Raw genomic sequence first — 19,034 nt, 5'->3', positions numbered from 1 at the left:
GGCCCGGCGGGAGACCGCCCCTGCCAGCGGCCGCTCTGCGGACACAAAAGACGGCTGTGATGGCAGCGGCGGCGGGCCCGGAGAGGTCGCTGTTGCCCGTTCCGCCTCCGCGGAGAGCGACCGCGCCGCAGTCGTGATCGTAACCGAGGCCTTGCGGGCCGCGGGGATGCCCCGGGGGAGCGGATCTGACGGGAGGTAGCGCGGGGTTGGCCGAGCCCCGCGACAGGCCCAGGCGGGCAATAGACACCCCCAACATGGAGTAGAGCCGCCGGCGGGGCCGCGCACCCGCACCCCGAGTGGGGTCCGATCGGCCACTGCCCCTGTGTTCCGGGGCCTTGTTTGTGATGGATACGCGGAACGGGGCCGGCAGACTTGATCTCTCCCCATTCCCTCCCCCAGGCAGGCTTTCGAGTCTCTGTTTTTTAATAAATCCAGACAGAGAAATATAAAGAGTATTTCCCCCCCCCCCCCCCCCCCCCCCCCCGCTTCTCCAGCCCCCCGAGCTCGACGCACGCAGAGCGGAATACAAAAACGCACCTGACCTTGAATGCAGCCTACGAGATATATTAAAATCCCGCAAACAGGCAGGGACTCGCTTAGGAGCTAGCTAACCTTGAAGAACTTGCCAAGCTTCCCCCCTCGGCTGCCGTGTTTATCTGAGGAATCAAAGGAGGCTCCGTTGCAGATGGGGAACAATGGCATTGGGACTTGACGCCTACAGATCAGTTCAGCGCTAAGATTTCTTCGGGCAGAAAGGACCCTCGCACCAAGCATACCTGGTGATGATATCAACTGAAGTAATTAAGGCAGTTTCGTGCTGTAGAGAGAAAGGTGGAGCCCCAACAACATGAAACTACCTAAACCACAGAGCAGTTCTCAGACGCTAATTATTACTTTCCCATTGCCGTGGTCCTTAACGCAAGGATCCCGCTACAAAAATAAAACCAGAAACGTAACTGAAACATCCCTCTCTCCCGCCCGCCCAGCCGCCGCCCCTCCGCGGTCCCCAGCCAGCCTCGGGTGGGTTAATGAAAACAAGAAAAATATATAGTAACATCACCATCACCACCCCACCCTTCCCTGGCAGCTTTCGCCTCTCCATGCAGATGCAATCGGGAAGAAAAAGGCCATGCACGCCAATGTTAACATCACGAGAAGCTAAAGGCTCCCAAGGAGCCAGGGTTCAAAGTCTGTCTCCCCCTCCTCCCAGCATACATAGCCCCGCAAGGAAGCATTAGCTCTCTCTCTTCTCCCAGACCTCTTTTTGCCTTCCCTTTGTGCAAGACTCCATCAGTTAAACATGCAGCAAAGAAGGGAGGATGCAAAGCAAACAAAAAAAAAGCCCAACCAATAAAACCCCAAAGCAGTATAGGTGAAATAAGCTCTTCCACATGCAGCCAGGTAGCTAATAGTCTTGTCTGGAGGGGCCCACTGATAGGGAGGGGAGGCTGGGGTGTCCCGTCCCCCCCCCCATGAGCTCACCTTTACGATTTCTTCTCAGCCCTGAGATAAAGCTAGAATTTTGTCACCGTCCTCTGGTGTAAAAGATCTCCGCACACATGTAGGTGTTTGATTAAAGAAAAAAAAAATCATTTCCCTACCCTCAAGAAATAGTAATTTGCTTCCTCAGTCTATGCAGCTCCTCAGTCAACTGAAACCACTCGTTCAAGACAGCAACAATCCAGATATACTAGCAAGTCATAAAACTGAACAAAAGCCGACAAACCTTAGAGCACCATCGCTATATGGCCCAGACAAATTACGACCGTCTAGGTAATATTTAAATAGATTCCTAAAGTAATTGCAGGGGGTTTAGGCAACTATTCCTGTTGTAAAAGTTCTCAAAGACATAAAGTAGAACCTGAGGATAAACAGTCACAAAAAGAGGTAAAATTAAAAGGATTCATTCAACGGTATTTTATTCTTCTATGAGAACATAAACATCGTCTTTTTTCACGCACAGCAGCATTACAATATTAATTTATTCCGATTTAAGGTAAGAACTAGATATAGCTAGAACTAACATTTATAATAACGATAGAATGCATTTGCTTAAAACAGTATCGGCATTTTAATAATAATAGACATTTATACATATCTGTATTTATAGCTTTTCCCCTTTTTTCTTTCTTTTTCTATTTTTTTTAATTTTTTTTTCACCTATATGTTTGACCCTTTAATGCATGTAACTTCACAGTATAAAGGAAGACGAACATTTCCTCCCTCGCAATCTCAGACTCTGGCTCAGAAAGTCCGTCTGATGATCAAGATATATAGTTTTCAGTGAAATTAGTGAGGAAAAAGTGACCACTTCCTTCTCAAAGGGCAATTTCTGTGTGCTTGTCATGCGTTACCAACGGTAACGTTATTTATAGACAGAAAAAGATCACTAATTCCACGTATTTAAGCGAAACTACGTTAAGTAAATATCTACAACCAGAAAGAGAGAGAGAAATTCAGAGGTAAGTGTCATAATTTAGTCCATGAGCAACACGAACGCTTTTATACCTTTAAAGAGAAGAGATTTCATTTTCCTGGCCAATTTAAAGCTGTAATGTTTACTTTTAAGGTAAAGCGAAAAAAAAAAAATAAAAAAAATCTCTCTTAACACCCGTTCCCATGAAGCCCTGTTAAAGTATGCCTGCATTTCATTATTGTAAGTCTGCTTTTCGAAGGAAAAGGGGGAGGGGAAGAAAGCTCCCAATATATAGAAATATGTCAAGGCTTAAATTCTTCACTGTGCAGCTACGTACAGTTCAAGTTATACCGCTTCTAATTTTAAAGAATACGCCTTTAACCAAGCTTATTTACTTTTCAGAGAGAGAGATATGGGGGGAAAGATATTTGCAGCTCCCGAAATGGCATTTCTGTGTTTCAAAGCTTAAAGGAACAAGCCGGTCCCCGGAAAGGCCGAAGGAAGCGGAGAGGTTCACGCACGGCATTTTGTGCATTAAGTTAGCTTTAGTCGTGTTCCCTCACCCTTCCTTCCCACTCCAAAGTAGTTCTTAAGAGGTTAAGGACATATTGAGAGCCCCTAAAATCGTTAATCCATACAGGTGCGGATGACTACAGCCTAGGAAAATGATACTGGCTCTTTAAACCATAAAGATATGTTTATGGATTCATCAAGAGAAATTAAAGTTGGCTGTGAGCTCCCGAATCCTATTCTCTCTGTTCATTTTCTTCAGTTTCATTCTGCGGTTCTGAAACCAGATTTTAACTTGTCTGTCTGTGAGGTGGACTGTGCGGCTGATCTCTAGGCGACGCTCACGAGTCAGGTACATATTGAACAGAAACTCCTTTTCCAGCTCGAGAGTTTGATGCTTGGTATAGGGGCACCGTTTCTTTCTGCCACTTTTTGCCGTGAGCCAGTTTGCTGCATTTTCTCCTTTTGAATTTCCTAGTTTTGAGAAAGTAAAAAAGGGACGTTACCAGCGGGTAGGAGGCAATGAGCCAGGAAGGGACAGGGTGGAAGGAGCATCTGTGTGTGTGCCGGTGTGTGTTTGGGAAGCTCGCTCTGTCACTTGCGGGCACTTTGTGGGAACCGAGAGCTTCAAACCGGTTTCCCAATGATCCTGAATCCGCAGAGGATCTGCCTTTCCTCAAAAATCTCCGGCCAGCCTCGGGCAGGGCAGAGTGCCCGCTTAGTAGTTCATCTCCGACCCTCCAAAACAGGCTTTTACTAGTTTCCCCTCGGCCTCTCCGAGCCCACTGCTACTGGGGGTCGTTTGATAAATGGCCTGGAGGTTTATTTCACGCAGCCTCAGGCACCTGCTTCCAAAAAACAAAGCCTGTGCGGATCTGAACTTTACAAGCATGCTCTGGAGTTAGAAAACAAGGTGAGCTGAGGAGTCGGAGCCTCCCTGCCTTCCCGGGGAGCTTCGCCTCGGCCCTCTCTTATCCAACCGTTTCTGGGAAGGAAAAAAAACAAAATAAACCAAAAAACACACCAAAACCCTCAAAACTAAAATTCCCCCGTTACAGGCTGTTTATTCCTATCACTGGAAGTGGCTAGGAAAGAGGTAACACTGATCCCTCGATGGCTCAGAGTGGTTCTTGGTTTGGGGTTGTCTCTCTAGTAGTTTTCCTCTTTCTTGTTTTGTTTTGACCTTATCATTTTCCAGTGTGGCCCTCTGAAGGAATAACAGGGCGTCTGAAACGCAGACGGAGAGAAGCGCCTGCAAAGTCTGCCACCCAGGGAAGGGGAGTTATTTTTTTTTTTTTTTGCCATGGGGAGCCGAAAGGGAAATAAAGAAGCAAATGAATAAATAACAACCCTGTTATCTAGTGTAGACGTTGAAGGATATTCGCGGTGCATTCATCAGTCTAATTTGATGGCAGTTCATAGATGGCACATTTCAGCGCGGCTGTTATTCCGAAAAGCATTCTGGATCGTAAAATATAACTTACCGAGTTAATAGGTTTATTTATTGGCACTGCCTATTGCTTATTTTGGATGCTTTACAAACATCTCTGTTATCTGGTAGGCACCTTCACATCACAGGGGAAAGATTGATCTTGTTTTTCTATATGTTTAAGCAGCATGCGGGCTAAAGTTGCCCAGAGCGGAGACTCTAAGGGGTTTAAGCTATAGGATGGACATTAATTTTTACGGCAACCCCATGCCCTAATATTACGAAGTTCAGAAGGTCAGTCTGAGCAGCGCTTCTTGGCAGCCCCGCGGGGCAGCTGGGATCCTCCTTTTGCATCGCGATGCCGCTATGATCCTCAACAGTTTTTTTTCTTTCTTTTTCTGTTTTTTTTTTTTTTTAATCATCACTACCACCATCACCATCATCACCATTCGCTTACCTACGGGCTCTTTCTCGGGAGAGGCTTTGCTGCTCTCTGACGGAGCTGGAGAGAGCTCCTCTGCGGTGGAAGATGAAGCCTGAGTCTCGTCCTCCCTCTGGGAGACACACGCCAAGGGGCTGGGAGAGCGCTCCTCGTCCTCCTTCCTCCCCGCGTCCGGGACAGGAGGCAAAGATGGAGGCGTCTGGAAGCGGCTGGGGGGCTGCAGAGGGAAGGGGGCAGCCCCGGCCGACCCCGCGCCGTAGGTCTTGGAGGTGCCATAAGACTGGGAAAGGCGGAAGTAGCCCGGGACGGGGACCCCGCCGCCGCTGCCGGCTGGGTTGACCTCGGCACTCAGCCGAGGGAAAGGAGCGAGATCTGTGGTAGCCGAGCCCTTCGGGCATTTCTCTGAGTCATAGAGGCAGTAGGAGCTCTCTTCCTTAATGCTTGGAGCAAAGGAGCACGAGGTGGCCTGCTGGCTCTCCGGCTCTTCCATGCGACAGGACCGGGGAGGGTCTAGCCACACTTCCATCCCTGACACGTAGGGGTGCGAGCTGGGGACCATGCTTTGAGAAGCACCTTCATTGCGTTTGCTCAAAACAGGGAAAAGTCCGCAGTTTTGTAGCCCGTAGGACAGATCGGACGGCTGTGGCAGGTAGATACCACTGCTGGGGTAGTAGCCGCCTCCTCCTCCGCCTCCTCCTCCTGCTCCCGCCGCTTCCCCTCTGCCCGAGCTGATCAAGGAGTCTACCAAAAAAGAGTTTGCAGCCGGGCTCTCGGAGCATGACATTGTTGTGGAATAATTTGGCGAAGGGAGCAGATAGCCCTTCCTGGCTGACATTTCTTGTGCAAAACATGCTGAATATGATTAGAGATACCCCCGCACAACGGCAAACGCTTGCAGCCAATGGAAGCCCGGGCCTCCCCAGCAACCCCTCCCCGTCTGGTTTCGTATGCACAGAGCTGCTCTCAGGTCGACCTCTGAATTTGGGAGATAGATGGATATTAATGTGTAATATGGATTTCCATAGACACTGGCTCACACGCTTCGTCCATATGGGCAAGCGCCTGCGCCCAGGCCGGAGCCGCGATCCTGGGAAGCAAAGGGGAAGGAGAAAGGCAAGGAGCTGGCTTTGCCTGTGCTGTCTCCAAGTTTTGCTCCTTTCTTATCACACTCTCCGCTATAAAATAGCCCGGCGGTCCTGATTTTTATTATACCTAGGCTGAAACGGTGTCCAGATGAAGCTTTTACTATTGCTCCTCTCTCCCCGCGGTTAGGCTTTCCGGCGGCAGTGCCTGCTCACCTTCCTGGGAAGCCTGTGTGTGTCTCACGAAATTAATAAAGCCCGGCTCGCCCGGTGTTTTATGCTCAGGCTCTGCTCATTTTATTTAATTGTCTCGTTTTTTTAAGATATAAAAGACGTGTTGTTGTTTATCACGGATCATTGGAAACCGTAAAGGGGCCTAGTGCCTCTCGTGTTAAACTGCTGAGGAAGGGGGCTGCTTCCAGCCTAACATCACCGCCACGACGCCAGGCTAGGCTTAAATTTCCTGGAGATAAAATGATTGCTGCTGCGCTGAAGAATTTCTTAGGGAGCAATGCCATTCTGGGAGGATTGATTGTGCGGTTGCAGTTCCGAATGCTTTAGTTAACGTTGGATTCTTCCAGAGGTCTGATTACCATTTAAAATATAAAGCTAGACATATGCCACAGAAAGAATCCGGGCGCTAGCAGTTCAAATGGATCCTCGCAGGATGCTGCGGACCCTGTTTATTGATGTGTTTATATTTGAGCGATCATTTTTATCTCCCTCCCCCCTTGGGTCATTCACTTTTTGCCTCTTCAAAAGCACCGTCTCTTTCACAAGCAATGTACTAAATAATAGAAATAACTAGATGAATTCTGAGATACTAGACAGCCTGGTCCAGTCAATTTGCAGTTGTGGCGGAGGGAGCAGACAGCAGACAGACAGGGAAGCAGACAGAGAGACAGATAGATTTTCTAATGAATTGTTTAATTATGGCTTGCTTTCACGTCCATCATCTCTCTCTTATGCCGTTTCGAAGTCGCCTCACTGCCTGGTCCGCGGAACTCGGGCTTAAAGGGAGACTGAGGCTGCCCGACGCTTTCTGGCCACCCCGAGTAGCCAGGCTCGCTCCCCTCTCCCTCACGCTGCCGGGGGAAGCAGTCTGGTCGGTCTCCGTCCCCAGTGGAGCAGGCGGGGAAAGAGGCTGCCGGCCGGGCATCAGCACCGGCCGGGGCGATGGAAGCGGCTTGGCATCAGCTGCCATGCCCAAGAGGGTGCTGGCGGCGGCGGCGGCGGGGCCGCTGCCTGCGGGCAGGGTGGCGGCGGAGCGGGCGGTGGACCCAGCATCCCTTGGTGCCAGCCCTCAGCTTTCAAGCCGCCCCGAGGAGCAACCGTTCCCCTCCAGCCCACGGATCTGTTAAGCCCCCACGTGGTCTCGCCCTGCAGTGTGTGCCTGCCACGGGGAAACGCTTTTTCCGCGGAGTGACATTCCCCCGGAGAATTCCTCCCCCCTCCTCCTTACGGCGGGAGGTGAGTGTCCCTTCCGCGGGCCCGCCGAGCCGGAGGGGTCCTCCTCAACCTCCCTCCGCGCCCGCTGAAAGCGCAGGGGGAGCGGGCGGAGGCTTCTACCTACAACTTTGCAACACCCATAAAATCCTTCTGCAAAGGCGCCTGGTTTTTCCAGTGAGGTGGGGCAAGCATCACAGCGCGGCTTCTTTCTGACCGGCCCGTAGGATGCAGTGACTGGGGTAGACCCCACAACCTATGGAAACCCTCCGTGGGTTATTTCGTTCCCGTATTTCGTCCTGTAATATTGTTTGTGTTTTCCCAACCCGACTAACCCCGCGATGTGTTAATGTGCGACGGACAAACCCTTATCAGATTCCTACGCGGGTCATATCGGTGCTAACAAAATTAATACTACATAAGACGCGGGTTTATTGGCTGGTATAAAGGAAGGCTATTATCAATAGGCTTAGAGTTATAAATACAGATCTAAATAAAATGAAACGTGAGCCCCAACGCCGCCTTCCAAATCCATTTCTCTGCACAAGTCAGGTACAAAAATTACTCCGGGGAAGTCCGCTCTTGCGGTATGTTTATTTTGCATTTGCCAAATTAAATAGAAATGGATTGCAAACCTAAAAGCCATACGGAACCAAGGAGCAACACTTGAAATCCTTCCAAAGCTGTTTTTAAGACAAGCAGCTCCCTTAAAAAAAAAAAAAAAAAAAAATTGGATTAAAGGGGGAAAAGGCCTATAAAAGGACGTCCTCGTCAGCCGGAATGAAAAGACTCGAAATGCTCTGGAAGAAACACGAGTTGGCTTCTTCTCCCTCTTTGCAGGCCAGTCCAGGGAAATCAGACAAAAGGCGTGGAGGCCGGGGACAGTTTGGAAGGTTTAAAGTTTTCTTGGGCTCTCCTCGTGGCTTTTGCAGCAGAAGGCTGGGGGTTGCCCGCCCTTGGAGAATGCCAGGCCCTGCGGGAGCTTCCGTTGGCGGGACCCGGTTGTGCGGTCTTAGAAGCGGTGTCCATTGTTGGTTTGATGGTCAAGGCACAGGCTCTGTCTAGATCATGAACTCAGCTCGGAGTGGCATTATCTCCGCTTTCTTTAATCGCTAACAAGGCCAAGGCAAATAGTAACCAGCATCGTCAAACCCAGTGAAGTAAAACTAATAATGTTCGCTTGATTCGAAACTATAAAAGATAATGGTCAATTCTGACTAAACGGAGCTAATTTGGCATGCGCTGGGTGTAGCTACTGCATTTCCAACCCTTAACAATGTGTCCCTTGGAGCTTAACCTCCATTTAAATGAAATTTTAAAGAATATTGTGGACGCCAGGGGACGTGAAATACTTTCTTTTTAATTCTACTCCTGTAAGTAAAGCTATCCGAGGGTCTATAAAACCGAGCAAATAAAATCCTGATAAATATCAAAACCGGCGAGGAGGTGCTTTCATGGAGAATCTAAATTCATGGCGTACATAGACAACAATATCAAAATAAAACTTTATTGATCTAAGAAAAATATGATAGATACATTAATAGCGTCGTTAAGCCGTTTTATTGGTGGGACTAAAATTAAAAACAAAAAGGGAATAAATAAAACCCGACAGCTCAGCCTGAGCAAACTCTGACTGGAAATCGCAAAATGGATCATGTTAAACTGTGATTTATCTTTTTATTATTGGCTTGTATAACCCAAAAGATCAGCACTGTTAATCCATAGACGCGTTTTGCCAGCTAATTAAAATATGCTTTTATTTGTAGACACGGGCAAACGGCAATTCGTGAAAACATAAATGGCCTTGCAGGCTGTTGCAGGAGTGCATGCACCGCCTATCTGAGAATACAGCCGCGAATTACGTTTTATACAGCTCCAAAAATTAATGCAATCAGAGTATAGTTATTTAATACTGGAACTGTCAGTTGTCAAGAACGTGCGTGTGTGCCAGATTCCTCCTTTTGTGTGGTGGGTTTTTTGTTGGTTTTGTTGTTGTTTTTTTTTTTTTTCCTGGAATTGCTCCAAAGAAGGCGGATTTCAAACAGGAGGTTTAGGAACTGTGTCTGTGCCAAGTTAGGTGACAAATGACGGCCCCACTAATTTTATCTTTACTATAAATTCTTTCATGCTGGTTGTGGTGGTGAGGTTGGCTTGTTTTGGCGGATTATCCTGTTAAAACTTAGGCTGAGATTTAATTTTATTCCAGCCATCCGGAGGCTTGTTCTCCTAACCATGTTTTATAGTATATGTGTATCGTTTTACTCATTTGGATTAGGAGCATATTTTGCAAGTAAGTCCGACGAGCTCTAAACTCTAGTGTGTGGCAGGACAAAATACACCCAACCAACTCATTAGGACTTCATCTCCTCGCCTTTCCTCGGCACCGGCGAGAACAACGGGGCTTTCTATTGTCCAGAGAGCCCCGAACGCCGGGCAGAAGCAACAGCAGTATCGGGTTATAACATGTGTCAGGGAAATCGTATATACCCCAGCTCGTCTTTTAAGTGTACCCCTTCTGCTGTAAGAGATGGGCCGCACAGCTGTATTAGGCATTTGAAACTGTATCCCTTCTCCCCTTTTTGTAGCTGTCTTTCCTTTAAAAAAGATCTGGATGCATACACAAATGTCTTTTTTGGTTGCGGTACAACTTGGCTCTCAGACACACACTTTGGCCTGAAGTTTCGATTTCAGAGCATTTAATGAAAAGATTGTGACAAAAAAAAAAAAATAAGAAGACAACAAAACAGAAACCCAAAGAGTTTATGAAAAAGCCTCCCAGGGGTTTGAATGTGGTATGTGAGCTGAAGTTGAGTACACGATTAATTAAACACAGTGTAGACACTGAGTTGGCTTCGCCACTTCCCTCCAAAATATGCAAACCCAAATCATGTGAAATAATAAACAGTTATTGTAAGAAACAAGTTTGTTTTTTTTAAATATTATCCTGTGACTGCGGCCGTCAGTAAAAAATCCGTAACCAGAGGGCGCTTTAACTGCTGCTAGGGTCCCTTTGATTTATTCAGCCGAGTATTGAATGGGGCAGGGAAACAACGAGGGGAAAAATAAATATTTGATCAAATATGCTGAGTTTAACTTGACTGGTGTAAAATGAAATGTTGCAAAGGGACCCTCAACTCATCCTGCTATTTTCCTAGGCGTTGCTTCTCACTTCTTGGCATTGCTAAAGGGAGGTTAAAGAGAAACATTCCCGAGCTTTTAATGCAGCATCTTTGATGAAATCGATCGGTTCCGAAAGGCATTTCAAACCAGCTCTCTACCGACTGAGCATGTGCTTTTAACTACACTTGCAACAGTTCCCTGAGAGCAAAAGGGCGCTTTCTTTAAGAATACTACAGACAAGTTGCATTACTTTACATGAGAGAGCAAGGATAAAATGACCTTTTTTTTTTTTCCCTTTCTTTCTTTCTTTTTTTTTTCGTCCCCCGACATATATTTCTAAATTGAATATCTCTCCTAAGAGACACGTGAATTAAAATATGCAGCCAAACAAGTATCTCCTCCATATAATATCACCTTCTCTCCAGCCCTTCTCAAATGGAGACATAACAAAAACAAGTGAAACTTTTATGGGTGAGAAAAGTAACCTGGAGTTAGGGATACTCGTAGCCAGGATAGAGTTTCAAAGCTACAACCCAGAGCAGCCCTGAGCACATGAGAATGCGTGACTATTGTTTGTTTACAGCCCATGTGCTGTTTTAGATAGATAGATAGATAGACAGATAGATAGACAAACAGATAGATAGAGGAAATCTAACTCTGGTCTCATATAAACATTGACTGCATATGCAATCACATAAAGAGTTTTTAGCCTAAGTGTGTCAAAATTTGTTTACCACAGCCTGTGTCCAGCTGCAAGGAAGCAGCCTATCCTTTAAAGTTTCCAAACGACCCCAGCTAAACTACAGTTCAAGTCCAATAAGATCATCAGAGTTGTCTGTCATTTGCAGTCTCTGTTGCCATAGATCTATTTGATTGAAGACACCTACTGTTCCAGACATAAATGTCAAGTTTCATAATATTTCCAGTGTTACAAATTTTTTATAACTGGAAGAAAACTACAAGTTACTCTGAAGAAATATTTCCAGATAACGTGGGTTTTTCCACGCTGATGGCCAAAACTTTACGAAGAGAAAGTAAAAGGTCAACTGCAACTCAGAAAGCCCCTTCTATATTATTTCACGTCGTAATCACCAACTTTTTGCATTGCTTTCCTTCCCTAGGGTTATTTTCCGTTGTGCTCCGTCCTTGGATCCGGGGCCACCCCAGCTGGCTGAGGACCACCGCGACCAGTGCCCTCTCCTCTCCCTTCTCCACTCAGGGTAGATGGATAAAACACTTACCTCCGCCCATGTTTCAATCCAAAGCTCAGAGGCTTTAACTCCACCGAGAAGCCCCGGCAGCTCCCTCCCCTCCCCCGGCATCCCGAGCGGCTTTTTGTAACGCGGAGCCCGGTAAGTGCAATAATTATCCGTGCGGCTCCAGGGATGCAAAATGAACAAAGGCCAAGATTTTTTTTTGCAGGGCTGCTCCCGTCTCCTTGGGCGGCTTTGACATTGATCTGAAGATCGCCATCTTGTGGCAAAACAGCCTTCAAACCGCCGCCGTCTGTCCGTCCGCCTGCACGCCGTCCTGCCGCGGGGCCCCGCGGCAGGACGGCGTGCAGGCGGACGGACAGACAGATGGATGGTGGAGGGCAAGTGGCCACTCACCTCTCGGTGGGGAAAGCTCCGCTGCCTTTATAGAGATGTATTTCGTGCAGGCGAACGGACAAGTCACGGACATTTTTTACGACCACATTGTCACAACAACACAGAGGATGCGATTTTATTGGGCTAGGAAATCATAACCCCGACCAGAGAAACTCCATGGCTTAAGTGTCTCTGGGATTGGCTAGGAATGCCAGTTAATTTTTAACCAGAAAAGAAGCTTGCTGCCTTAACTTACATTGCCATTTAGCTCACCATCTGTCCCTCTGTCCCTCTCCCACTGCCTGTCCCTCTGTCCATCTCCTTTTAACTGGCATCACTCCTTGTACACTAGGCAAACAAACAAACAAAAAGTCCCCTTTTCCTCGCTCACTTTTTAACATCTCCTTTGGGCAGAGGTTGCCTGGCTAGGTGGCAGTTGTCAACAAAGGCCCAAAGTCAGTAAGTCCTTCACCTCAAGGTTATGGGTGATGTCCAAGCAATACAGAAGTTCAAAGCCAGTAAACAATGTGAAAACAGAATGTACTTTCTTCTCCTGCTTAGGATTAGGGTCAACATGAAAGTTTCAAACTCTTCTCAAAACACATTCATATCTCAGCTATTGTTTGGGGTTTTCTCACCCCCTCCCTCCCCTAAATTTCTCCCTCCAGCCCTCCTCCCCTTCGCTCCCCCTGCCCGCCTCAGTCCACCTCCTCCCTGCCTTGGAGATCAAGGACAATTTCAAACAGTCCATTTTCCACCACATGCCTTTTTTTTTTTTTTTTTTTTCAAAGACAACAATTTTCTGAGGGCTCAACATCCATCAGCTGGCTTAGACCTTCCCTTTGGTTACAAATTCCCTTTGGCTTATAAAACCTATCCCAAACGCTACTGACACCACCAGCATTTCCCAAGGAGTTCTCCTGGACGCATGTGGTGGGGAGCAAGCGGCAATGTCACATCAAACCCTTCAGCATAGAACATTGCCTTACCAGCCTTGGTAGGGTAAGAAAAAGGCCTAAGTCATAGCGAGCTACCAACATACTTCATTATCGTCTTCCTGCGGCCCCCTAAAACGACGCTTGAGCAAGCCCAGGTTCACTTGCTAACTCCAGAGCAGAAGATTTAGCAGCGAAGTTCCCAAAAGAAGAATAATTCTCCCCAAATGTCTGAACAAGGTCACAAGGAATTTCGGGTCCCAGAGTTACATCAGATAAAAGAACATGCAGTAACTTAACACCAGAGTAAAAATATAAAGTTTCCATTTTTTTATTTTCCTTGTGCGCTGTTCCACTGTATACATGCAACCAAATACTTCGCATATTAAAAGAAAACTGTATATACATATAGATGATACATGTTTAAAACAGTGATGTCATATCAAGATATTGCATTTCGTGAACCGTGACAAAGAAATTACATCCATTTGGTAAATTTATTAATCAAAAAACATTCTTATCACCACTTTGTTGCACATGTAAAGAAATCCCAAACCCTTTAGCCCCAAAGGAACAACAACACAAAAAACGGGAGGGGGAGAAAGGCATTCGAACAAAATAGGTCATGAGTTCTTCTTTTATTATTTACAAGTCTTGTAAAACACCATTCCTGTATGAAATATACATTCAGATACTCTCAACAGCAAATTACCTTAACGATAGAACACAGTATCCTTTGTAAACTGATGAAGAATTTTAAATATTTTCCTTTTTTTAATATATATTTTCTTTTTTTTTTTTTTAATTTCAGGGTTTTTTTATTTCTTGGGTGGTTGTGGGTTTTTTTTGTGTGGGGTTTTATTTTTTCCTTTTTTTTTTATTTCTTTTACGCTTTGGTTCCTGCAGGGAAATATATATATTTATATATACTTAAAATAAGTCCGAACATCTCTCAATTCTTTGCATATGTCGACTGGGCTACAAAGTAGAGCTCTTGACATTTAAAGTAGACAACAACAAAATTACCATATTTACATTGTTTGGTTTCTGTTTAAACTCTTCACTAGTCACTTTCAAAAGAACATGCGATGGGGTTATTTTAATGATCCAATGTTAGTGCATTGCACAACTCCAAGTTTCAATTAGTGTTGTGTGGTGTTTGCTAAACTGTCGTTCTCCACAGGTATTTCCTGAAGAAAGTTTGTGAGCCAGAAGCCAGAAGGTTAGTTTCCTTTATGGAGTTGTTTCTTTTAAAACACTTAAATTCACACTTCTCTCCCCTCCCCCCTTTTTATTTTTAGTATTTAAATATGATTTGTCTCCTAAAAGATGGCAACGCATAGTCAGTTGTCATAAATAATACAAGAGCTAAAAATCTGCTAATTTCTTCTTTCAGTGATTGTTTCTTTACGATATATGGCGAATTTATACCTGATTTTTTTTTTCAGTAAATAATTAAGTCTTTCATTTAGTTCTCTTTCTTTCCCCTAGCCCTTTCCTCCCCACACCCCCAAAGGAAACATTATTAGAACCATCACTACATCCACATTACAACTGCTAGCGGTTGGCTTGGGAAGGTGTAGGCATGTCATCCCCCCCTCCCTTTAATTCTCTCTGTGTTGGGTGTGCGTCCCCTCAAATTCTCCTTTCAAACACACGGGCAGTAGAGCACTGCCTCTAACTTAGACATATTTTCTGCTAAGGAAGAACAAAAGGTTTTTTCTCAGAGTTTGTATTTGCAGTGGTCCTAGGTGAGTGAGCTCGACCTGGCAATCTCCAGACCCTGGTCCGCAGCCGCCCAGGGGAGAAGGAAGGCAGGGAATGGGCGAGTCCGGGGACAGAAGGATGCCGTCCCCCGGTCTGTGTCCCCCGAAAGCGGTAGCAGGGTGAGTAGCAGTGCCTGGAAAGGTAAGAGGTATGGATTTTGCCCCCAGAGGTGACGTGCCCGCTCCAAAATGGGTGCCATTTGTGTCAAAATCAAATTGATTCCAGTTGATATGTAAATATATCGATATATGTAAAATCACCATTGAAGTTCCAGAGTAGATTTACATGTATGTAAAACCTTGGATTCTTCTAGTCCCGTCAGATACACACCTCCTCCCTCCATGTAACCCCGTGGCTTGACCTTGTCAAGGGCGAAATCTGAATTTAATCTCGTCTTGAAAAATGCTATGAGTTTTAAAGTAGTGGATTAGCTGAGTAATATTGTAATCGGTCCCTGTTAATTTTTTTTTCTTTCATTCTTCTATTTTGAAACCATATTTTCACTTGGCGGTCGGTCAGATTGAGCATTCGGGAGAGCTGGAGGCGTTTCTCTTTGTTTATGTAGACACTGAAGAAGAATTCCCTTTCTAACTCCCTAATCTGATATTTGGTGTATGGGCATCTCTTTTTACGGGTACGTTGTCCACCTGTGGAGCGAAAAAAGGCAGAAGCATTTGAGACCTGGCGGGGGGCTGAGGAGAGGTGGGGGGGGGCACAGTCCAAAAAAACACGTTAACAGGGAAAAGAAGGGTTCTGCCCGCTCCAGGGCTGGCGGTGGCAGGTCCGGGGCTGGGCGCCAGCCCCACGCCTTGGCCGGTGCGGGCAGCCAGGGAGCGGGACAAGCCGGGACCAGCCTCTGCCCCAGGTGTCAGGCAGGGCGAAAGCCCCAGCGGGTAGCAGGGATCCGGCCTCACTGCCTTGGTGAGGCGGGCGGCCGGAGGAAGGGTTGGTGGTGGGGGGTTCCTGCGGGTTTCACGACCTGGAGAAAAGCCTTTGTAGAGTACTTCGCTGGGCGCCGTGCACACGGAGCTGCCCAGGGAGCAGCCGTCACCTGGCTGCTTGCTGCTGGCAGGGCGGCAGCGGGCAGGGGGATCCCGCGCCCAGCCTTCTTTGAGCCTGTACCCGCTCGGATCTCGCCCTCCTTCCCTAGGTTAATCCCCAGCAGAGGAAAAAAGCCCTGAGCCCAGGGCCAAGGCGCATCATTCTCCCCCAGCCGGCTATTTTCAAGCATGCTCTCAGCAACATCGAGGTATTCTCCTCTCGATTAGTCATTACGGTTTTAAAGTTAATTAAGCAGAATATAAAAGGTTTCAGGGTTCAGGAGCTCTTTACGTTAAACCTAGCTCCTATCCGTTTAAAAACTTCCTTTTCTGGTACAGTTCATTGTCGAGGTATTTTTCCCCCTAGCCATATCTTGGCTTTGCTTTTTAAAAAGCCCACATAAAAAAATCAGACTTTGACAGATTGAATAACAATTGTAAGTAACAAACTGCTGGACAGAAGGCAACACATAATTGCCACAGTGCTTTAGTAAAATGGCTTCCTTTAGACAAAAAGGCCAGCTTTAGGTTAATTTGTTTCTTTTAATATATTGCTGCAGTTCAGGCGGCTACTTTATCTGTTAAACGCTATTCTAGTGCAATCGTTAAAACGGCTAAGGCTTTGAATTCAGCTCCTAACTAGACTTCTGGTGCAACACATGGCTTTTATAAAATCACTGGATTACATTGATATCAAAGGAGTCGGGATCTCCTCTTTTCTTTTTTTTTTTTTTTTTCCGAATTTACAGACACCGAACGGACGTTATTATATTTTCGAGAGCTGACCACAGAGCTCTTCTTTATTATTATTAAAAAAAAAAAAAAGTAAAGAGAGAGATTTTTTTTTTAAGGCATCCATTACCCGGTGGGTATTTCACGGCCAATTTCAGCACTAAACACGTGATCTCGCCTTTTATAACAAAGTTTTGTTGGGGGAAATCTAAAGGCCCTTCATAAACCTTATATGCTTATAAAACAGCATATAAAAATTTAACAGCGGCGGTGCGCTAGATTTCAAGCTGCCTTTCCTAAAAGCGCTCGGGCGCTGCCTTTATACGTACTGGAGCTGCCGGATTTCTCCTCATTGTTGCCGGAAGATGACTCCGGGCTGCTGCTGCTCTCCGGCCGCCTCTGCCTCTCCTTCGCCGCCGCCGCCGCCCTGCCGCAGCCGCCCTCCGAACTTGAAGTTGCCGCCGCCGCCCCGGCGGCCGCGGGCGCCTTCTCGCCACTCTTGTCTACCGAGTAGTCCGCCGAGGCCAGGTTTTCCGCCGTGCCATAAGCCGTCTCGAAAAACTGGTCGAAAGCCTGGGGCAGGACCCCGTTCCTGCCCACCGTGCTATAGAAATTGGAGGAGACGTTGCTGCTGGGGTGGTAGACGTTAGCTGTGTTTTTGCCGAACATCTCGCCCATGCTAGCAGTGTTGGTGGCAGGCAGGCAGTCTCTGTGCATGATCTCCTCTGCGGAGTAGCAGTGGGGCAGATTGTTCCTGGGGTGCCATTTACTGGAGGGATCAATGGCATATTCCCTGAAGGTAACTTCTCTCACAGGTTGGACCTGGGGTAGGTTGGAGGAGTAGGAGTATGTCATAGGGCGAGAAGACGGGGTCTGGGGCAAAAAAGAAGGGAGGCTGGAAAAATCAGGACCCGAGACGTAGTAAGTACAACTTGGCAAATACATGTTAGAGGAACAAGGAACACGCTCATCAAAATCCATCATTAGGGCTACCTCGGCTTCTCCGCATTAGCTGAGCTTAACATGATTCTCTAACGCAGCTGCCTCTTTGAAGCAGATCCGTGAAGTAAGAGATGGGGAGACGTAAGCTGACGTGGAAAGCTCTCCCCGGCGGCGGCAGGGAGGTGTGGTCACGTGGCCCGACGTTGACATTGACGAGCGGCGGGTCCGGGCCCCGCTCCCTTTGTGGCCAGCGCGGGGGGAAGCAACAGCTCGTCGCCGGCGCCCAGGGGCGAGCCGAGCGCGGGGGGGGGGGAGCCCCGGGGGACACGGACACACCGGGCCACTGCCGAAGTCCCGGACCGGGCCGCTCGGACCGAACCGCCAGCTGGCGCTGGGGCACAGCCTTAGCGGTTCCACCAGGGCAGGGTGAGACCTTCCCGCTGGCCGTGTGCGGGCTGGGGCGTTCTCCGGACGGACGGCAGGCTCCGGGCGGAGGGCACGGCAGAGATCCAGGCATGGCTCCTGCTGGAGAGCTGCTGCCGAGCAGGAAACGCTCCTCAAGGAACCGACCGGGGGCTTATTTCCCCACACCCCATTTTTTTTTTACCCGTTTGGTTTAGTTCGGTTGGAGTTCTCACACATCAAAAAAAAAAAAAAAAAAAAAAAAAAAAAAGCCCTCGCCCCGCAGGGTTTTTCTTGAAACTAGGAAGAATGTGCCAGGGTCAAGTCTGTACTGATTTTCATGGTGAATAGATTACATGCTTGCATTCATGTTCACTTCCGAAGCGCTTAGTGTCTTCCTTCCCTTACTTACATATTAACCTCAAATACCCCGCTCGGCTTCAGTCAAGCTTTGCTGGAGGTAGTTAACAACGTCGGGTTCCCAGGACGCAGGTTTCCCCCCCCCCCCCCCAACAGTCCCTTGCCTCCTTCGCAACTCCAGAAAGCCCTTTAAATTGCAGACCACGGAGCTAAAGAGTGTTTGCTGATCTCTCCGCCTCAACGCTGCCGCCAAATACTTGGAAAATCAGTGGAGATTGGGCTACCCTAGTTTGACAAATACGTAGAGTTTAATTGCCAGAAGCCTAGTTAAAATTATTTGACATACTGTTAACCCCTAGGAACAAACTTGCCGTACCGAGATACTTTCCTTTTTGCTTCGTACCGTCGCTGAAGGCTGAGACCCAGGGAGACCTGTTTTAAAATCGTGGTTAAACTTTTACTATTGTTGCATGAAAGGGATGATATAGAAAGCGGATTGAACAGGGCAGAGACTAAAAACTACTTCTCTGCCAATAAAAATGCACAGCCCACCGAATGAGCAGAGCCAAAGAAAACATAGAAATACGCCAAAGAATACAGCACCTTTTGAGGCATGGACATCCCTAGGCTCTCGGAGAAAATATTTTTTTGCTCTTCTGATGCTCGATTTCAGAAAAGAAATATTTGGGTTCCGGCTGGATTTCATCAAAATAGAAAAACAGAAAGGCAAAAGGCTATTGTGAAGTCGGTGCTCTTAGGAAATCAGATGTAGTTCAAGATCCATGTCCCCGTGGACTTTGGAGGCTAATGGAAGGGAAACGA

The 19,034-nt window shown here is 47.2% G+C and overlaps 2 protein-coding genes across 2 annotated transcripts; both read right to left on the bottom strand.

Moving 5' to 3' along the window:
- Window positions 1-1,902: 1,902 nt before the first annotated feature.
- On the bottom strand, window positions 1,903-6,550 carry HOXA10 (homeobox A10). Its single transcript, XM_057413263.1, has 2 exons — window positions 4,813-6,550; window positions 1,903-3,400 (listed from the first exon to the last, which is right to left on the bottom strand). The coding sequence occupies exons 1-2, from the start codon at window positions 5,630-5,632 to the stop codon at window positions 3,126-3,128; spliced, it is 1,095 nt and encodes a 364-aa protein (XP_057269246.1). The 5' UTR covers window positions 5,633-6,550; the 3' UTR covers window positions 1,903-3,125.
- Window positions 6,551-14,870: 8,320 nt separating this feature from the next.
- Window positions 14,871-17,727, bottom strand: HOXA11 (homeobox A11). Its single transcript, XM_057413264.1, has 2 exons — window positions 16,838-17,727; window positions 14,871-15,383 (listed from the first exon to the last, which is right to left on the bottom strand). Exons 1-2 carry the CDS (start codon window positions 17,490-17,492, stop codon window positions 15,151-15,153), a joined length of 888 nt encoding a protein of 295 aa, XP_057269247.1. The 5' UTR covers window positions 17,493-17,727; the 3' UTR covers window positions 14,871-15,150.
- Between the last annotated feature and the right edge of the window lie 1,307 nt (window positions 17,728-19,034).

The sequence above is a fragment of the Pezoporus wallicus genome, unplaced genomic scaffold (genome assembly GCF_028554395.1).
Source record: "Pezoporus wallicus isolate ANWC-B61680 ecotype Strahan unplaced genomic scaffold, APGP_CSIRO_Pwel_v1 contig_13539, whole genome shotgun sequence".
Lineage (NCBI taxonomy): Eukaryota > Metazoa > Chordata > Aves > Psittaciformes > Psittacidae > Pezoporus > Pezoporus wallicus.
The sequence above is the reverse complement of the archived record's forward strand: the minus strand, read 5'-3'. Positions and strand labels throughout refer to the sequence as shown.